This window comes from Salminus brasiliensis, chromosome 13, assembly GCF_030463535.1.
Source record: "Salminus brasiliensis chromosome 13, fSalBra1.hap2, whole genome shotgun sequence".
NCBI classification, from domain to species: Eukaryota; Metazoa; Chordata; class Actinopteri; order Characiformes; family Bryconidae; genus Salminus; species Salminus brasiliensis.
The window spans coordinates 7,194,907-7,214,356 of NC_132890.1; the positions used below are offsets into that span (position 1 = coordinate 7,194,907).

At 45.1% G+C, this 19,450-nt stretch overlaps 1 protein-coding gene across 1 annotated transcript in view; it reads right to left on the bottom strand.

Annotated features, from left to right (window-relative positions):
• The window catches only part of LOC140575264 (solute carrier family 66 member 2), a 52,616-nt gene that overhangs the window by 4,135 nt on the left and 29,031 nt on the right, over positions 1–19,450 (bottom strand). Inside the window, exon 3 of the mRNA XM_072695496.1 lies at positions 13,363–13,579. Coding sequence (XP_072551597.1) covers positions 13,363–13,579 — 217 coding nt within the window. The remainder of the gene's footprint in view (positions 1–13,362; positions 13,580–19,450) is intronic.

Here is a 19,450-nt window from a genome sequence, read left to right on the forward strand (position 1 = left end):
CTGCAGTAATGGACCAGTCTGTTCCTCCTGGTTTCCTTCACTGTCCAAGCTTATTCGGTTTCCCATGACCTTGACACCTCTATGTTATGTCCTTCTTAACCACTTCTGGCTTTGCTCTAACGTTAGAGGAACACTGAAACATGACTCGAGTGTGTGTTCACGATTGCTGCCCTATCTCTGGAGACAAGGGCTCAGGAGGGTGATAATGTGAGTGTTAAAGATGATGACCTGTCGGGTTCTCTGACAGCGGCTTCAAATCTTCTGGTGTCCTGCAATGCACGTGATCCTGCAACCTCAGTAAAGGAAGACAAGCCAGATGCAGAACAGTAATGTGGTTATGGCACTAAATGGCTGAGCCTTTGTACATATAGACTGCAAAACGAACAGTGGTTAAATGTCTGCTTGGGCTTTAAGGCTGAAGGAAATTTTTATAAAATGTATGGGCGAACATAACAGACAATACTGAGATAGACTGATTGTCTCCACAAGACCTCTGGAAGTGTCCTGTGGTATCTGGCAACCTGTAAGTTGTGAGTTCAGGCCTCCATGGGTTACATTAATAAGCCTTGTGTGCGCATGCACCTGGAGTCGGTTCACTGGTTGTCCTTTCTTGGAGCACTTTTTTATAGGTACTGACCACTGCATACAAGACCTGCCTGAGGTTTCGTAGATGCTCTGACCCAGTTGTCTAGACATCACAATGTGACTCTTGTTAAAGTGCATCAGATCCTTATGCCTGCCCATTTTTCCTGCTTCAGCACATCAACTTCAAGAACTGACTGTTCACCTGCTGCCTAATATGTGGATCCCACCCCTTGACTGGTGTCATTGGAACCAGGTACACACATTAACCTGTTGGTGGTTTTAATGTTATGGCTGATCGGTGTAAGTACATTTAAAAACTATCCCTCTGGCAGTAATCAGCGCTCCCTGTTCCCTCTGGTAGTTGTACATGTGCTGTCGATAAAAGCCATTAAAAATCTTAATGAGTTATTAAATATTAATGACCAAAACACTTAGCGCCTGTTTGGGTGTCAAAAGGGACACGCTACATCAAAGAAAAATATGTATCTCATGTATATCTCAGAGCTATGGATTCTATATAAACAGAAGTACTCTTTGGTAAAAAAAAAAAAAAGCAGTAAGCAGTAAGTGGTAATATACAGTCATGGCCAAAATTATTGGCACCCCTGCACTCCTTTCAGAAAAATGTCATTCCGGGTGCCCCGAGTGGCTCAGCGGTCTAATGTGCAACCACTATGGCCCAAAGTGGGCGAATTCAAACCCTGGGCCATGCCACTTTGCCATCAGTCACCATAGTCTGAGAAGGCACAATTGGCTATGCTCTTTCCAGGTGGGTAGATGGTGCTCTTTCCCCTCAGTGATATTGGCCGGCCCAGGTGTCTGTGAGTCGATGCGGTGGAGCTAAGGACCCAGCGCTTTCCTCAGAGTGTGCCGGCTGCCCAGCAGTTCGAAAAGAGGCAGTGGCTGGCTTTGCATGTACTAGAGGACATGTGTTAAGTCCTTATTCTCCTTCAAGTGTCGGGAGCATTGCTAGTGCTGGGGGGCTCAGAACAGGTGGGTTAATTAGCAGCATCAAATTAGGGGGAAAAAGTCATTTCAGAACTCCAGAAATTGAATGGACAAAATTATTGGCACCCTCAACCTCACTCTTTGGAAATCATTCGCTTCCTGTAACCATGGATGTAACCTTTCTATTGGGATTTAGAACCACTTCTCAGATCCCAGGTCTCTCAGATTTGAAGGGTGCCTTCTCCCGCCACTGTTCTGGGCTCTCTCCACAGGTGTTCTGTAGGATTTGGAGATCTGAGGAGCTCAGAACCTTTTCGAGTCATCACTGCCGGGAAAACCAATGACCGCTGATGAAGACCCAGCTTACTGACGCTGGGTCCTACACTGCACTGGAAGATTCTTTAGCTGTCTTCAACCATGTGCATGGTAAGTGGAGCTGATAAAATGGACAGTGAGTGTAGAAACAAGGAGGGGGTGTTAATGTCACGGCTGATCGGTGTGTATCGTCACTGTCACACTAAGCCTTTTATACCCAGAACAGCAACAAGACACGAACTGTCATCTCAACTGTCAATATTCATCCACTGTCAGTCCGCTAAGAGTAAAAGCACCTCATTGGCTGCCTATGGCTGTGCTCTGCAGGTAGATTCCCTCATCAGTGCTCTAGTGAAAACCTGCGTGGAGGATTTATGCAGAAAATGTGCCCTTTAGCTCTCATCTGAAAGCCCTCCTCCAACCCACGGCCCTGCCACATTAATCCCTCTCTCTGCTTTCTCTCCCTGCCCATTCTCTCCGTCCTCAGTGTGAGCGGTTATGCCTCAGAGACTGCAAACATCATTAACGAGGATGAAACATTAAAGAGGTAATTAACGGGGGTGGGTCATCTGTACAAGAGCAGAGCCACCAGCGTGGCATCACAATGGAGACAGAACGGCACTTAAAGGTTGTTCATCTCACACACTTCCTTGCACAGAGTCACACTCCCCCTCTCGCGCTGTCTCTTTCTCACACACAAACTGAAAAACACTCCTTTATCCTCTCTCTCTTGTATCCCTCCCTCGCTCGCCCTCACAGCTAAGTCCTCCGCGGAGTGGCGGGAGATGAACGAAATGCTAACGCACCTGAGCTGTGCCTGGGGAGGGCCGTGAGCTGAGTAGAAATGATCACAGTATTGATCAGGAATACTGAGGCCAGAGGATCAGCAGGCTGTGGGCTGGACTACACCGTCCTGCACTCAACTATAACAAGTCCCACATTGATTCTCCTGGACCTGACACTCACAATCACACACACACTCAGCCCTGAAGCACAGAGAAGAGCAGAGAGAGAACACTGATAGAAAAAAAAAACGTCATTAAAAAGTTTCAGAATGTACACTAAATGTCCAAATGTTTGTGGACACCCCTTCTAATGAATGCATTCAGCTATTTAAAGCCCTTTAGACATTACTACTTTAACCCCTCTATCTTACTGCCTGCATTAACATCAATTTCATAGGCCCCAAAATAGAACCCTGTGGGACTCCACAAGATATGCTAGGCTAAACCAATAATTCCAATGATTCACTACAGTTTCTGCATTAGGATTCATAGCTGAAGAACAAAGCTAGGGTTCAAGAGGTTAAGTTGGACTCATTGCTGACACACACAGCTTGTCTGCTCTCTGTCGAGAAGTACTGCCAATAGAATAGGACTCTCTGGAGCAGACAAACATCAACCTATTGGCATCACTACGCCTAATACCAGGTGTGGGCTAGAGGGGTATAAAGCCCCCTAGCATTAAGCTGTGGAGCAGTGGAGGAACTGTGTTCTCTGGAATGATGGATGGTGCTCCATCCAATACTTTTGGGATGAGTTGGTGAGTTGGGATGAGGTGGGGTGGTGATCATCCAACATCCTGACCTAAATGCACTCGAATCCTCACAGCAATGAAAAACATAATACCCTTCATTTCGGATGGGTACTACTGGATTCTGTGGTACTGCTATGGTCATTATGTCTTGTGCACCCCTAAAACAGAAAAATCCCCCAAAGAAAACAGTGTGTCGTTTCTGTACTGAGGTAGTGTGTGTGTATTGTAGTAACAAGTCTGCTAGAGCTTCCATTCTGTTCAGTACAGACTGAAAGCTGCGAAAGAGCCCACTATCATCCACTGCCAGGGAGGCAGATCGTCCAGGACAGTCCACTTTTTAATCACTGACTTCAACTTTTGCCAAACCTTCTCGGCTTCTTTTTTTTTGTGTGAATTCGTACAAAGTTTTGTCACTTTGTAAAGCAAACCAGGAGACAGGCTGAGCAGAGAGGCTGATACGCAGTGAGGAACTCAGTAGCACACTTAATGAGCTGCAGCCAGAGAACTCCAGCAGGGCCTGCAGCACAGCAGGAGATTGGGGCAATGAGGGAGGAGGGTGGAGAAGGGACAGGTGTCAGACGGAGAGCTAAAATTTAGAAGCTGTTTACAGACTGAACACAATGAGGAGCCGCTTAAAGGGAAGACAAATGATACTGATGTCGTTTCAAATGAGATTTCTTAAAACTGCTGAGCTGATAAAGGGGATGCAAATGCAGTTCCTTCAGATTGTCTCTACTCAGCTGAAACAACAGGGTTTTAATATCCTTTCTAATGCTCCCCTCTCCGCCTAAAGCCTGCTTTGCTCACTGGGCGAGACTAGAGCATTTTTAAATGCAGTTTGATCGGTGTGGACTCTGTGGACCCGTTTTGTGACTGTCAGCGGTTGGAGGGTTTAAAAAGCTGAACTTTCAGCATGTTACATAGTTCACTTGCCTGACCAATCAACATACGTCAAGCTAACTTACCCGTCTCTTCACTGTCGACTGATTAGCAAAGCATTTTAGCTTTCAGTTTATAACAAAGCTTCAATCGCTCATAACTTATTTGAAGTAATTTCACGTGGAACCACAGAATGGTTGACGAAACTCGATACGAAGTCGATTATCGTAGCCGTGCTGATATTACACCCAACCTCAAGTGTTGTGCTGCTTTTATACAACAGTTCGGAAAATGCATGAAGTACGAAATAATTCATAATTGAGCCATGAAAGAAGCATTTAGTAAGGCCACCACACTGTAGTAACCTAACAAGCAGCTTGTCGTTACGTCACAGAAACGAACAGCCTGCAGTTGCTTCTCCAGCTCCTTACATTCCTTTGAGAACTCACTGGTCACTCCTTCTACAGAAGCTTGAAGCCTTGGTGTAGTGATGGATGATCAGTTATCGTTCTCAAGTCATGTTGCAAACGTAACTCGGTCCTGCAGATTTCTCCTGTACAACATCCGGAGAATTCCACCCTTCCTCTCTAGAGAGTCGCCCAGGTGCTCGTTCAGTCTCTCGTCACTTTCAGACTTGACTACTGCAACTCTCTTCTGGCTGGTCTTCCTCTACGCACCATCAGGCCCCTGCAACTCATCCAGAACACAGCGGCACGGGTCGTCTTCAATGTTCCTAAATTCAGCCATGTCACTCCGCTGCTGCGTTCTCTCTTCACTGGCTTCCTGTAGCTGCTGCCCACATCAGATTCAAAACCCTGACGCTGGTCTACAAAGCCAAGAACGGACCAGCCCCTTCATACTTGATGGCAAAGGTCAAAAGCCGATCTGCAACAAGAGCCCTTCGAGCTTCAAGTACGGCTCGGCCCGACCTGCCATCCCTCAAAATCCACGGAAGACAAGCGTCCAGGCTTTTTTCTGGCCTGTCACCAAAGTGGTGGAACGAGCTTCCCCTGGGTGTTCGAACAGCAGAGTCGCTCACTGTCTTCAAACGCAGACTGAAGACCCTCCTCTTCTGAGAGTACTTGGGCGAATAGCAGAGTACTATGGTCACCTTATTGACTTGTGTTTAGTAGTGTCTTAACTTGGAGGTATCTTTTAATTGTAGCCTAGTCAAACTAGCTGAGGTTTTTCTTGGGTAAATAGCAAAGCACTTTTGTAAGTCGCTCTGGATAAGAGCGTCTGCTAAATGCCTTAAATGTAAATGTACATAAACCTACAAATTAAACCGTTCGTTAAATTAAACGAATTAATTTTTTTTTTGTTTGTTTCATTTCAGGTCATTCTTGTTTTCTTGTGCTCAGGGAATTTACGTTACTTCGTGGTTTAACAGCGCTCAGCGGAATGATACAGTGCTGAAACCTAAAAACTGAAATTGAAAACTGAAACTGAAATTACTGAACGATTTGGAAGTTGCAGAAACAGTTTTTTCATTGAGCTTCAGAACCACGTCAGAGCCGTTCTTTAGAACGTGTTTTATGGACAGTTTTCTGTTTTTTCCCTCACTTTTTTATTTATTTGTCTTTCTTGTTCTGCTCTAAAAATCAGCAGCTATAGGACTGCCTCCTACAAGAGATCTGCTCCATAGCTTGCTGCAACATCAGAGTTAGAAACTGTCGGAGAAAAAGGCAGTTAGTGGCAGACGGAATCCACTGAGCAGAACAAAGTGAAGGCGTAAAGCTTTCTTCTTTACTTGGCTAGGTCAGAACAACTTTTGCTCAGAGAAACTAACCTGTTTCGGAGCTGTAGAGACAGCCTTCAGAAGCGTCTTTAAAAAAAAAAAGAAATAAAAGGTAGGGAGACTATCGCAATCTATAGCTCCCCATCCAGCAGTCCCCAAATTACTACACATTTCCAGCTTGTGCCATGAGGGGAAGAATAAATCAAAAAGACCTGGTGAGAAGGAAAAAAGGAGGCCATGCTGGAGACAAACTATGAAATATGCATGTGGATCGATCCAGCTGTCTCAAACACTGGAAAGTTTGCACAATACCTGAAAGAAATGGATCTGCTTCCCTTGAAATGAGGGGTATAGAGAGACACGGCATTTAGAATTCTATTGAAGAAAGTAAACAACACCTTGAATCTCAGGCAGACAGACACAACGAGAGGGTGGAGGTAGGTGGAGAAGGAGAGAAAAAGAGAGAGAGAGATAATGAAGACATTAGGCCTGGTTCTTCCATCCACCATCTGGTAGCAAACATACGCCATATCAAAAACACTGGTTTGGGTCGACCCGAAATGTCCCGTACGCGCAGTTGAACAGGACTTCTAATACACCTGTGATGTGATTAGGATGCACGAGGAGCGTACAGCGGGCCTTAAATCATGCTAGCCGGTGGGCCTTGAGACAATAACAACTCCATAGGCCCGTGAGAATTGACACTTTTCCCTTTCTGAATACAGGTGGTGTTGTACACAAACCCATTAAGCAGAGTGCTAATGTCAAACATGTCTGTATGTTGGAGCAAAACAGATGGCGGAGCTGCTCTCCCCTGTCCCCCTTCTCCCTCCATCATTCCAAAACTCCTCTGTTCCTTCCCCTCACTCATCTCCTGCACTGTCTGGCTTTGGCCTGCAGGAGCTATGAATAATTCTGCTGTGCTTTGTGGAGCTGGAAGGGTGGTAGGGGAGAAGCATGGCAGCTAGCAGAGACGCTAATTTAATCACAGAGCTGAGGATGATCAATTGGGCCCAGGCAGGAGGGCCTTCTTGCCTTTGTACCGCAACTCATGAGGGCCTACTTCCTCCCCCCCGTCTCTTTCAACCAGCACCGGCTCTCGGCTCACTAATGAACCATGACACATAGGCCCACTCCACGCTGCTCTGACGCAATCACAAAACACAAGCTTCGAGCACAGCGAGCCTCCATCCTCATCACTTTATTCACACGGGCTGGGGATGCGAGATGGGCACTGGCAGGTGAACCTGGTGACGCCTGTGCAGCGTGACGTGGGACATCATTTAGCAGTCCAACAGCAACTGCCAGTCAACTGCCTTCTAATAATGTGGAAGAGCGGTGAGAAACCTTAAAAGTTTTGCAGTTGCAAATCTGGAGGGATTTGCAGACAAAAACCTGCTGAAATGGAAAGTCGGAAAGGGCCAGGGGTGGGCTGGAGCTCCTCACCAGCAACCAAAACATGTGTAAGATCTGGGATCTTACAAATTCCTCATGGCATCAGGCCAGAACCGGACTGCTGCAGCTCTGAAAACAACAGTGTCATGGTTATAGTAGGGACTTAAACAGACACCACAAATGCACTCCAGCTGACCAAAGGCACAAATGCAGATAATATACTGAATGTCCAAATGTTTGTGGACACTCCTTCTAATGGATGCATTCAGCTACTTTAAAGTTGCAACCACTGCTGATGTACAGATGTGCAAGTGCACACATACACACAGAGCATGTCTAGCCCCTCTAGAGAAGCACTGCCAATCGAATATGAGCAGATGAACACAAACCTATTGGCATGGACTGGAGGGGAATAAAGCGCCCCAGCACTGAGCTGTGGAGCAGTGGAACTGTGTTCGCTGGAATGATGGTTGGTGAATGATGATTGGGGAGTTGGGGGTGATGAGGTGGGGTGGTGATCATCCAACATCCTGACCTCACTAACAATCTTGTCGCTGAATGCAGTCAATTCCTTACAGCAATGCTCCATGAAAGAGCAGCTGTCCCAATACTTTTGTCCATGTAGTCTTTATTACTTTCATCTTTCAATATTGTTTATTTTCACAGGGTTTTTACAGGGTGTTCAGAATGGCACACGCTCGACCCTGTTCAAGTGCTGTTATAAGTACTGGTATCGTGCTTTTAGGAAATTGGCCCGTAGCCAATAAGGATACAAAAACAGCAGAAGGGTGATGTCAGCATCTGCTGATTGGATGTGATTGTTTGTGCCTGCATGTGGGTTAAACAGTGCATAATGTATATTGCATACGACACGAGACCGTAACACTCTCCATTAGTTTCATGGTGATTGAGTGTGAGTGTGAGTGTGTGTGTGTGTTTGTGTGTGTGTGTGTGTGTGTATATGTGTCTCTCTCCGCTGGTGGGAATTATGTGAATGGGTGTCCATATTTCAGCACTCCTTCATTACCCCTTGCGGATGACTTATGAGATTTAATTACCTGACTGTGCAGCTGAGCACTGTTTGATGAGAGCATGGGGTAGATAAACAAACACACACACACACACACACACACACACACACACACACACTGATAAATGGCTTAGACGATTTGCCATAGCAATAACAACAGCTCAATAAAGCGCCTGTGTATCTCTATCTCTATATTCACTGTGTATATATATATATATATATATATATATATATATAGAGAGAGAGAGAGAGAGAGAGAGGTGTGTGTGTGTGTAGACACACTAGTCCAGGTATATCAAGTGAGTTATCTTCACACTCCCACAAATTCTTTTTTTTTTTTTTTAATATATATATATATAAATAACAAAACCTTTTCCTCTGAGAACGAGACCCCCAAGGGTAATCAGGACGACTCCAGGGCCCACACAGGAGCCTCCTCTCTGGGGAGGAACTTGCTGTGTGTCCCTGCTTGTTTAAGAGACAGATTACAGCGCTTTCAGCCTCATCGCCACAGCAGGAGCCGAATGCTAACTATATACCTGGCCCAAATACTGCCTCTACAATACAGGCCGTGCTTACTGTGTGTGTGTGTGTGTGTGTGTCTGTGTGTGTGTTTTTGTGTGTCTGTGCCAAAACGGTAAACAGTCCCAAAAGTTAGCCCACTTAAATACTTCTACTGTATCAGCCAAGCTTGTTTATGCTGCTGGTAGAGGGTTCAGGTGGGCCACGCACCACTGCGGCTGCTATTATTTCCTCATGACTGGGTTTAGTGTAGCTGTTAATGAATGTAGAGCGCTGTCAGGGCACGGTAGCGAGTTAGACAGTCAAAAATATCTCATCAGAGTGAGCGAATTTAGCGAATTTCCCAAGAGATTCCATCTTCAACTTTAACAGCAATGCCAAACACTGCAGTCAGTCTGGTCGGGCGCAGCAGACGAGTGCTGGTGGCTGGATAGCAGACGGAAACCCTTTGGAGGTAAGGGGTGTAAGAGCCTTTACACCTTCATCACCACCTCCAGGTCACAACAGGTCTATAGACCAGCCTACAGCACAGGAGGGCAGGAAGCTAATTCACACCAGAGCAGCAACCCCGCAGGGCTCTAAAGAAACCAATTTTTCACAGTAGTTGTAGTTGAGTTTCTCCAGAGCTTTTGTAGCTTTACAAAGCAAGGTCCTACTCTCCACAACTAAGGTTTTAGTGTTTTTTGGCCTGAACACCTTTTTTGATTGAGTACCAAGGATAGCTCTACCTCTCGTCATGAATCCATTGACCCAACCTGCCTTGGATCAGCAGTCCAGGCTGGTGGAGGTGGTGTAATAGGGTGGGGAATGTTTTCTTGGAACCCTTTGGTGCCTGATAATACCAGTCAATCATGGCTTGAATGCCACAGTCTATTTGAGTATTGATTCTAACCATGTACATCCCATCATGGCCCAATTTACCCATCTTCTAATGGTTGTTTCCAGCATGGAGATGTAGCATGCCACAAAGTAAATGTCGTCTCAAACTGGTTTCATGAACATGACAGTGAGTTCAGTGTTCTTCAGTGTCTTCCCAGTTACCGGATCTGAATCCAGTAGAACATATTGGGATGTGGTGGAAGAGATTCCCATAAGGCCAGAGCACACCGAACACACATTCTGAGACAAACCCTTACATTCTAATGTTGGCACACCGAGGCACACTGGTCAAATTCCACCGAAGAAAATGGCAGATCCTTATTATTAGAAAAATGGGGAAAGATAAAGACTTGGATGATTTAAGCCTGATCCGGACAAGGATCGGGCTTAACCATGTTGGATCTACCATGTCTGGTTTCCGTCCTCTGAGAAACATACAGCCTGAATTACTCACTGGTTTTCAGAGCAACTTACAAAATTGCTTCACTGAAAATACCCTTAGCTAGTTTTTCTATTGGCTAGGATCCAAAAGCTACCTCTAAGCGTAGATACTACTAAATACAACAGACCACAATACTATGCACTACACTTCGACCAAGCACTCTCAGAAGAGGTGGGAATTAGAAGCGAGCGACTCTGCTTTTCGGACACCCAGAGGAAGTTCGTTCCACCACTTTAATGGAAAAAGCTTGGACGCTTGTCTTTCGTGGATTTTGAGGGATGGCGGGTCGAGCCGAGCTGTACTTGAAGCTGGAAGGGCTTGTGGTGCAGATCGGCTTTTGACCATTGCCATCAAGTACATAGGGGCTGGTCCGTTCTGGGCTTTGTAGGCCAGTGTCAGGGTTTTAAATCTTATGCTGGCAGCAGCTACAGGAAGCCAGTGAAGAGAACGCAGCAGAGGAGCTAAACTGTTAAAGACAACCCATGCCTCTGAATTCTGCATTCTGCCGCAGCAGGGGGAGAGATTGCCATCCATTAATGTTTCTGCCATGGTGTACACTCTTAAAAATGAACTGGACCATTTGTTTGTACTCAGCCAGGATAAGAATCAGTTTTTGTAAAAACAACAATCAGAAGCCCAGAAAGACCTTGGCAAAAACTCTGAGGACATTCCCGACCTAGGAAAATGGAGTGTGTCCCTAAAGGGGGGGGGGGAGTGGGGCAAAAGACAGCATGTCACTGAATGCCTGGTCCATTAATGTCTGTCACAGTCTGATACACCAAAGTATACATGTGTACACACACACACACACACACATGCAAACACACCCACACCCATCTACCTTGTCTACACATCTGTCTCTATAATAAACACAAGATGAATTTAATAGTAGTGGTCACTGCCAGAGCTTTAAACCAGGCAGAGGCAAATAAAGGAATACAGCTCTTTTAGAGAACAGTGGAAGTCACGGCTTGTTAAAATCCTGCAGTAAACATCTGGCTGAAGGGCATGGAGTATATCAGTGGACCATTTCCTCTCCAGCAGCCCTTAATATGAGCTATATAGTAAGTGCATAAATTAGTCTAGGCTTGTAAAAAAGCAGCACAGCTACAGCTGCTTCATCACTCCCTCATCCCTCCCTGCAATCTCACACACACCAGATCAGCCATAACAATAAAACCACTGATGTGAAGTGAATAAGACTGAATATCTGGTTACAGCGGCACTGGACAAGAGGTGGGATCTACATAATAGGCAGCAAGTGACGCGTCAGTTCTTCAAGGTGACGTGTTGGAAGAGGGGGAAATGGTCAGAGGTCTTGTGGAGTCCATGACTCGAGGGGGCAGAGCTGTTTTGGCGGCATGAGGGGATACATGTGGAGCCAGCCTCGGCCAGAGGAAAGTGTTGGGTCCCCACCTCCAACACACCAGCTAGTAGACGCCTGTGCCGGCCAGCATCTGTTCTTAAGAATACAATCAAATCCTCCAAAATCTAGTAGAAAGCCTTCCACGGACAGCAGAGCAAAAGCTACTCCAACAAAAGCAGCATAAGTGAATGTTTGACACACATGTACCACGCCCCAAACTCCTCCTCCTCAGCCCTAAATATACCCTCCAATCTCACTTCACCTTTATCACGAACAACCTTGCACCCCGTGTCCTCTTCCTTTGTTCTCCAGTGCTCACCTCAGCTACAGAGGGGCTCAACATCATGCAGTATGCCTCCACATTGTAGACCCCCGGATGTGGGTCTATACTAGCAAAACTCCTTTTTTAATACCCTTGATTTTGGACAAAACAATAAATGTGCAGGTGTCCCAATATTTTTGTCCAAATATTATTTTTATAGCTAAAATCAACTGTCTTAATCAGATGTCTTGGCTGATTAGCTACAGTACATTTGGGATAACGCTACACTGGTGTGAAGGTTAAGTAGGCTGTGGTATGGTAGTGAGATGATTGGCGGGGGTCAGGAAAGTCAAACTCATACAGTCAACTGTGTATTTAGTCGCAGGCAAGTCTACATATATTATACACTATTACTTATAATACGCAAATAATGACTGTAATTAGTAGTGAACTGCATAATTAACATTATAATAGATGTTAAAGTCAACACAGCCTTTCCTCAAGCCTTCTTAGGCATGCAAAATTGGCCTTACTGGAATTATTGGAAAATTGGCCCAAGCTGTGAGTGAGCCCGAGACTGTGAGTAAAGTTAACATCTCTTTCCCGAGGCTCGGCACTGTAACGGTCACACAGAGAGCCATAGCGACGGCGCTGATAGCTGACGCCAGCTCTCTTCTCATTTCTTGCCTCCCTCTCTCTCTCTCTTTCTCTATCTCTCTCTCTCCTCTCATCTCTCGCTCGACTGCATGCATCTGACGGCAATGGCCACTCTGGGCTGCGCTTTATGAGTCGAATGAAAGCCTGTGAGCACAGTTTAGGCACGGAACGGGAAAGACCAAAGCTAATTTAAATGCCCTTCCTGCGGAAATGTAGCTTTTTTTGTTGTTGTTAAACAAAGCAATCAATGCGCCGTTGTCATGGCGTGTAGCGTTTTTTGCCCTTGATGTGATTTTAGCATGGCTACGACCGTTAGCGATCCCCAAAGGGGTTCCAGGAACTGAGCTATTTATGTGTGTCTATGTATCAACGTCAGCGTTTGCACAGTCATGGCTCATAGGGTCAGAACATGGTATTACAGTGAGTGTGTATTACAGTGTACGTACTGCACTGGTCAGCACAGAATGATATGTGTATGTGCAGCCTGCCATGTGTGAATCACAACACTGAGGAGGCACCACCATGACTCTGGACCAGTCATGGCTGGTCCGAGGCAATCTTTCTTCCTAGGCTGGCCTAGAATGACCCATTGACTGTGTCTTTGCTGCTTGAGCTCGATGGTAATTTTATGATGACTGATTTTCTGCCCACCTGCTGTTCTGTAGTTTATGGGCTTTATAAAACCATCATATAGGCCGGGGCGAAAAGGGCCGTGAAGGATAATTTAACAAAACTAAGGCCATGGTGGAGCCCTGGAGCGTTCTGGGCTGTAAACAGCGGTGTGATGGCAGGCTGAGCAGTGTCTGACCTCATGCCGCGGGTGGAGCGATTGGTGTAGTTCTGCAGGAGCTGAGGCAGGCCCAGCATGGCCTCTGACATGAGGGCCAGCGAGCCCAGAGTCTCCACGAACACCGGCCAGTCCAAGAAGAGGAGCGTGACGAAGGCACAGAGCAGCGTGAAGCCGAAACAGAACAGCAGATAGTCCTCAAAAGCACTCCAGCTCCAAAAATACCGCAGGTCCAGGTCTGTGCATGAGAGAAAGAGAGAGAGAGAGAGAGTTAGAGAGACATTGAGACAGAAATTCATCAATATCCTCTACACTCTTAAAAATCCAGGTGCTTTAAATGGTTCTTTGAGGGAAGTCATAGAGAAGCCATAAAGAACTGCAGGCCTCATTTATCAACTGTTCTTAAGAAGAAATGAATTCTTACGCAGAAGTGAGTATAAAGACTATGGTGGAAATGCTCTGTTCTACCAGCAAAAAGCAAATCACAGGTCATTCATTCTTTGCCAGAACTCACTTATAAAACGAATAATCAATTATTCAGTTACCAAATAACTCTTATGTAGCTACCAGCTTTGAAATTTAGCTCGAGGTTGTTTTATAAATTAGCTAATAATAACAGTAATAACAGTAAAAAATGAAAAGCTTATTCAGAAATTCTTTGTTTTAATGAGCTTTCCTGCTAATATAAAAAATCAATAAAACTCCTAAATATCCTTTTCCTGTCAAAATATTTCCCATAATCAGATTTCCTATCATTTTTCGGATCAATAAAAAAGAAAAAAGGTAGATAAAGGGCAGACAATAATTTTAGCTACAGTTTGACAGTAGCCGACCAGAGCCACAATATCGTCGATCCTCTTCCACTCACGGCTTAACCAGCAAGCTGATCCAGCAACTCCCAGTCATATTTCAACCAGTGACCGTCTTCTCATTTATAACGTCTTTGGGTCGACTTACTTGATTAAATTTGTCTTTTTTTACACTCAGCGGATGTTTCCATAGACTCAGATTCCCACGCCTCACACTAATAGAACTGCTCTCCACTTACACACCAGAGTGATGGAGCTGCAGATGTGTGGCCAGGTTGCCTTAAGGCTTATGGTTTTATCCACATGCTCATGTGATAGATGGCTGCTCAGTCTGTGCGTTTCACTGCACCTCTGTGTCCAGATTTAAGGGAATTATTACTACTATTATTACAATAACAGCAGCAGTAAAACTGTATTCCATGCTGTTATGGTTAAACTTTGGTGATTAATCTGCAGTTCACACTGTTCTTGAGACTTTTAAAAGGACCTGGTTTGCCTTTATGGAACTAAAGGTGGTTCTTCCATGGCATTGTTTAAGGAACTATATGAAGCACCTTTATTTATAAGAATGTACTAGAACTGCATATTCCTCAGAAAATCCACAGCACATTACTGGCTTTCGCTGAATAAACATCTCCTTGACTGACTCGGACAACTGACTGGAGAGACCTAGCTGAATGTACAATGCGGAAGCCTAAATCAGCTCAGTGATCCGCCTCGGCTGTCTGACGCACCATTCCAATGAAATGTGCCTCCATCTCCCTGAGCAAATACTCTTTATTTTTGGCAGGCCTATTTAAGGATAATTGCACATTTCATTCATGATATCCTTCAATGCAATTTCTCCCCAGGAGAACCGCAGCAGGCCCGAGTGTAATGAGGATTTATCAAAGGAGTGTCAAGACTCCAGACCTGGAGAGCCTCAGCCCCGCACAATTGAAAGCCATAGAAAGAAATTAGGTGTGCTGGAGCAAAACACTAACAGTGCAGCACTGTGGCTCTAAAGGACTCTAAAGTAGTGTGACACCCTTGATTTATCACGTACATGTGTAAAGAACGCGCCGTTCCAGCATCAGCTACAGATACTGAGCCATCTGTGCATCCGAAGCTAGAGATAGCCAGCGCTACCTGACCCGGACTAGCACAGACGAAGCTTGTACTCTCCCGAGCCTTCTCCATGCTGCTGATCACAGCCATGTCCGACATCCTGACATGATCAATGACTCCCTGCCTCTTTCCCGCACAGGCCAAGCTGGAATAAGCTGACAGCGGCAGAACAGAATTGATGGCTAAATAAGAGCCCATTCGTTACGGCCCTGACTGGAGGGTGACGTTGCGTGGAGGAGAACCTGTGTGCAGAACTGTCATTAGGCGGCTTCCGTTCTTCACACCACCCTGGCCACTACCGGTGGGCCTTGGTATCCGACGGCCGCTGTTACTGCTGAAACACGAACAAACCGCAGCAGTGGGCAACAAAGCAAGCAGCGAGCGAGACATCTCAATATCAGCAGGGGTTAAGCTGGGCCAGGACACACTGGAGCAGAACTCTGGATCTTTCGGCTTATGTGAACGGAGAGCAGTGCCGAGCTCTGCTGATACTGAGATCCATTCAACTTGATTTGAAAACCTACATTTTTTTATTTGACCCCCTTCTAACAATCAATGATCTTTAATTCTTTATTGTCCCACATTTTCAATCTACCATAAATCTAGAACTACATAGATACCATTATTTATTTTTATTATTTATTATTTGTTTTCTCTCTATGAGCCCTTTTCTTTACTTTTTTGATGGGAATGTTGTGGGGGGTTGATTTGTATGGATGCATCTACATTTTATGCAATTTTAATGTAACAGGATGGAAAAACTAATAAACATATTGATTAAAATTTGGTAGTCGATTTTAGTCGACTGAGTCGATTAGCTGTTGCGCCCCTAACTTAGGCTTTATTGAACAAAGAAATAGACCTTAATAAATTCTCAGTGTGTTTCATAAAGTACCCATCACCCTGCGCCATTTTTATTTAATCACATGTCAGTAAAATGCTCAGAACAACCTTCCTCACATTTTTCTGCCACTTGCAAAAGAAGCAGGGCTTCCCCACCTGCTAAATCCCAGTTTAACCCCTGAAAGTGTGTGTGTGGGTGGCTGGGTGTGTCTGTATCTGTGAGTGTGGGATTAATGCTTCTTATTATCCAACGATAGTAGAGACGATAGTATCTGAGCCTCAGAAATAGGAGAAAAGAGAGAGCAAGAAAAGCGAGGGAGTGGAAGGAGGATGAGAAGAACTCAGGTCCTCCTCCTACTGGCCTTGAAGAGCCCAGAAGGAGACAACTGAAAAAGTGAGCAATAAGAATGGGCACCAAAGATAGAAAGCGGGAGGTTTTATTAGAGAGTAACACACACACACACACACTCACACCGTGCACAAGCATGGCAGTGACTGTGGTCCCGGCACATTAATATGATGTGCAGTGACAGACGCAGGTCCTGATGGAATGCGAACGGTAGGCCTGGCAGAGCTGTGAGGGACTCATTTTTCACCTGTGCCTAGAAAACGATTGATTCCCCCTCTTCTCCAGCAAGGCACTGCCCTTTGTCAAGAGCGTGAAAGCTCTATTTCGCCTTAAATAAAACTGCAGAATACGCTGACAACATCTGTGGCAGTGGAGAAGACCTCTGCACTCTCCTCCATCTCATGTCTGTCTCCAGTGGCAACTGACAAGTTCGTATCTTTATTCATCTTATTTTTTTATGACAATGGTGTGTGGTGGACTTTGCAGTGGATTTTTTTGTTAACATAGATTAAAACCACAGTCATAATAAACATACACCGACACCCAGACGTCCAGACGTCCAGACGTCTGCTCCGACCATTCTGTGGACAGGAAACCAGCACCAGAACATGGCTCTCTGGGGAAGCAGGCACTTTGGGTGCTTGTGGGGCTCTAAGGTTAGCTCTTAGGCTAACATTTTACCCGACAGCTCACAAGCTCCCGGCGCATCGCCTTGACCTGAGCTTCATAGCTGAGTTTCCCCTTCACAAAACGGGGTCATCTTTGTTATCTCTGTGTAGAACGTCCGGTCTGACAGTGGATCCGTTGACATAGTCTAAAAAACCACGGTCATAATAAACATACACTGACACCCAGACGTCCAGACGTCTGCTCCAACCATTCTGTGGAAAGGAAACCAGCACCAGAACATCCTTACCCAGAGAAATGGCTCGGTTATGACACCCCGGTGAAGCTGGTCCTTGGGTGCTTTTGAGGCTCTGAGGTTAGCTCTAGGCTAAGGTCTTACCCGACAGCCTCACAAGCACCCGGCGCGTCGCCTTCACTGGAACTTCATTGGCGTGTTTCCCTTCAACAAAACAGTAAGAGCAGACATACGCAACACTCCAATCTTTTTGTGTTGTATTGGAAAGCTAGTTCGCTCTGCTCTAAATAGCTCTAAATAATGTTAAATAGCCTGTTGGAATATTGGGTTCGCATAGCTAGCTAGTTTATAATCAGCATCCAACAACAAACCATTCCATACAAAATGACCAGAACCCCCTAAAAGTGGGCGTGACGCCATAAAGAACCATTTTTGGTAAAGATATATGAGTGTGAAGAACCTAGAAATTGGTCACAAACCTTTACATCTCCTTACTTCTTTAAACATTCTTTCCTCCAAGGTTCTTCACGTCCATCTACACAACAAAGGTTCTCTATGGAACCATAAATTCCAAAAGTTCTTCTACGGTATAATTTAAAGAGCCCTTTGTAGCGCATTTATTTTTAAGAGTGTACATATTAGGTTTAAGGAAAAGTTTAGCAGAGCTCATTCATTCAATTATGCGCTTGAACCCCAGGCTTATTATTGAGTTATTAACCTCAAAGCAACCAGTTTGAATTATTCAGTACCTACTATGAAACTAATACATAAGTTATGTAGTAATGAGAACGAAGAATGGAAGTGTAAGCCCTCATACAGACCCTGAGGGTTTAAGGACTTAAATCAAATGCAAATCGCTCCTCCAGTCTTTCCCACACTACTTCATCCCTTGCTCTCAGGTCACCTTTTGTGCCTCCACTCAATGGTGTAGTAGGTCCTACGGTTACTGCAGGTTACTGTGTGGAACCTGGCTTCTTGTGAGGGTCCGAGTGGGTTTTGAACATCTCTGATGCCTTTCCAATGGTGTCGCCAGCTGTTGACTCGTGGAGGTACTTGCAAACTTAATTTCTAACTACGTCTGTCATCCTGCCAGCTAAGTAATTGGTTATCTGCTGCAGGAAGGGGCCTTTTGGCTAACACAAAAAGTAGCTAACCATAGACTCCAGTGTGGTTCTAATAGGTGCTACAGGAAAAACAGACCCATGCGAAACAAAGTACTACAGAACAGCTCAGCAGCTCAAAGTCAATGACAGTAAACAGTTAGAACAACTCTAAAGGCAGTATAGCGCCAAGATGGAAAATCGATCGGCTATGTATTGGTATCAGACGATATCCAGGCAAAATATGCAATCAGTGATTGCCTGATATTTCTCTAATTAGCCGATCAGATCATATTTGCAAGTTAAGGATTACAGCAGCTTTGCAGGACGCTGCAGTACCTTGTTTAACTGCTTGGTGCAACTCTGGAGCTTGTGCAGAGCTGCAGACACTCATTGAAGCCAGCACTGTACTCCGCTCCAAGGGCTATATATATATATATTTTTATTATTATTCCAGAAGCAGAGTAAAGACTTTTAACATCGGTAACCAGATTCCCCTCTAGCTGAGAAAGGTAAAGGGACTGTGTCCAAACAGCTGCTAACTTCAGATAGACAGATTCGATTGTTTTCTCCCCGGTGCAGTTCTGCACAGGCTATCCACAGACTCTCACAGCTGGTGCTTTCAGCCTGAGACACAATGTACAGAACTTTACAGAAGCCTTACACGATAAAGCATGGCCAAGTTAGTTTGCCTCAAATGATTAATGTAGCTTTTTTCCCTGCCCTCGATCAATACCGTCCCCAAAAACAACGAACGGTCCATTTTTACTAATTCTAATTCTCTAATTTTGTCACTTTTGAGTGCAGAATGACTAATTAGCATTCACTCCTGATGACTAATTACCATTTAGCATTTTTTTCTCAAGGGATCAATTAAAAAATAAAACAATATGCACAGAAACACATACATATGGAAATGTGGGTAGCCAGTGAGAGTGCAATTAAACAAGATTCTGGCCATCTTAGCGTATAATATAGACTGCACTGTCTGTGTAATTCTGTTGCCAGAGTATCTGCCGTGACCCCAATTTTCCCCCTC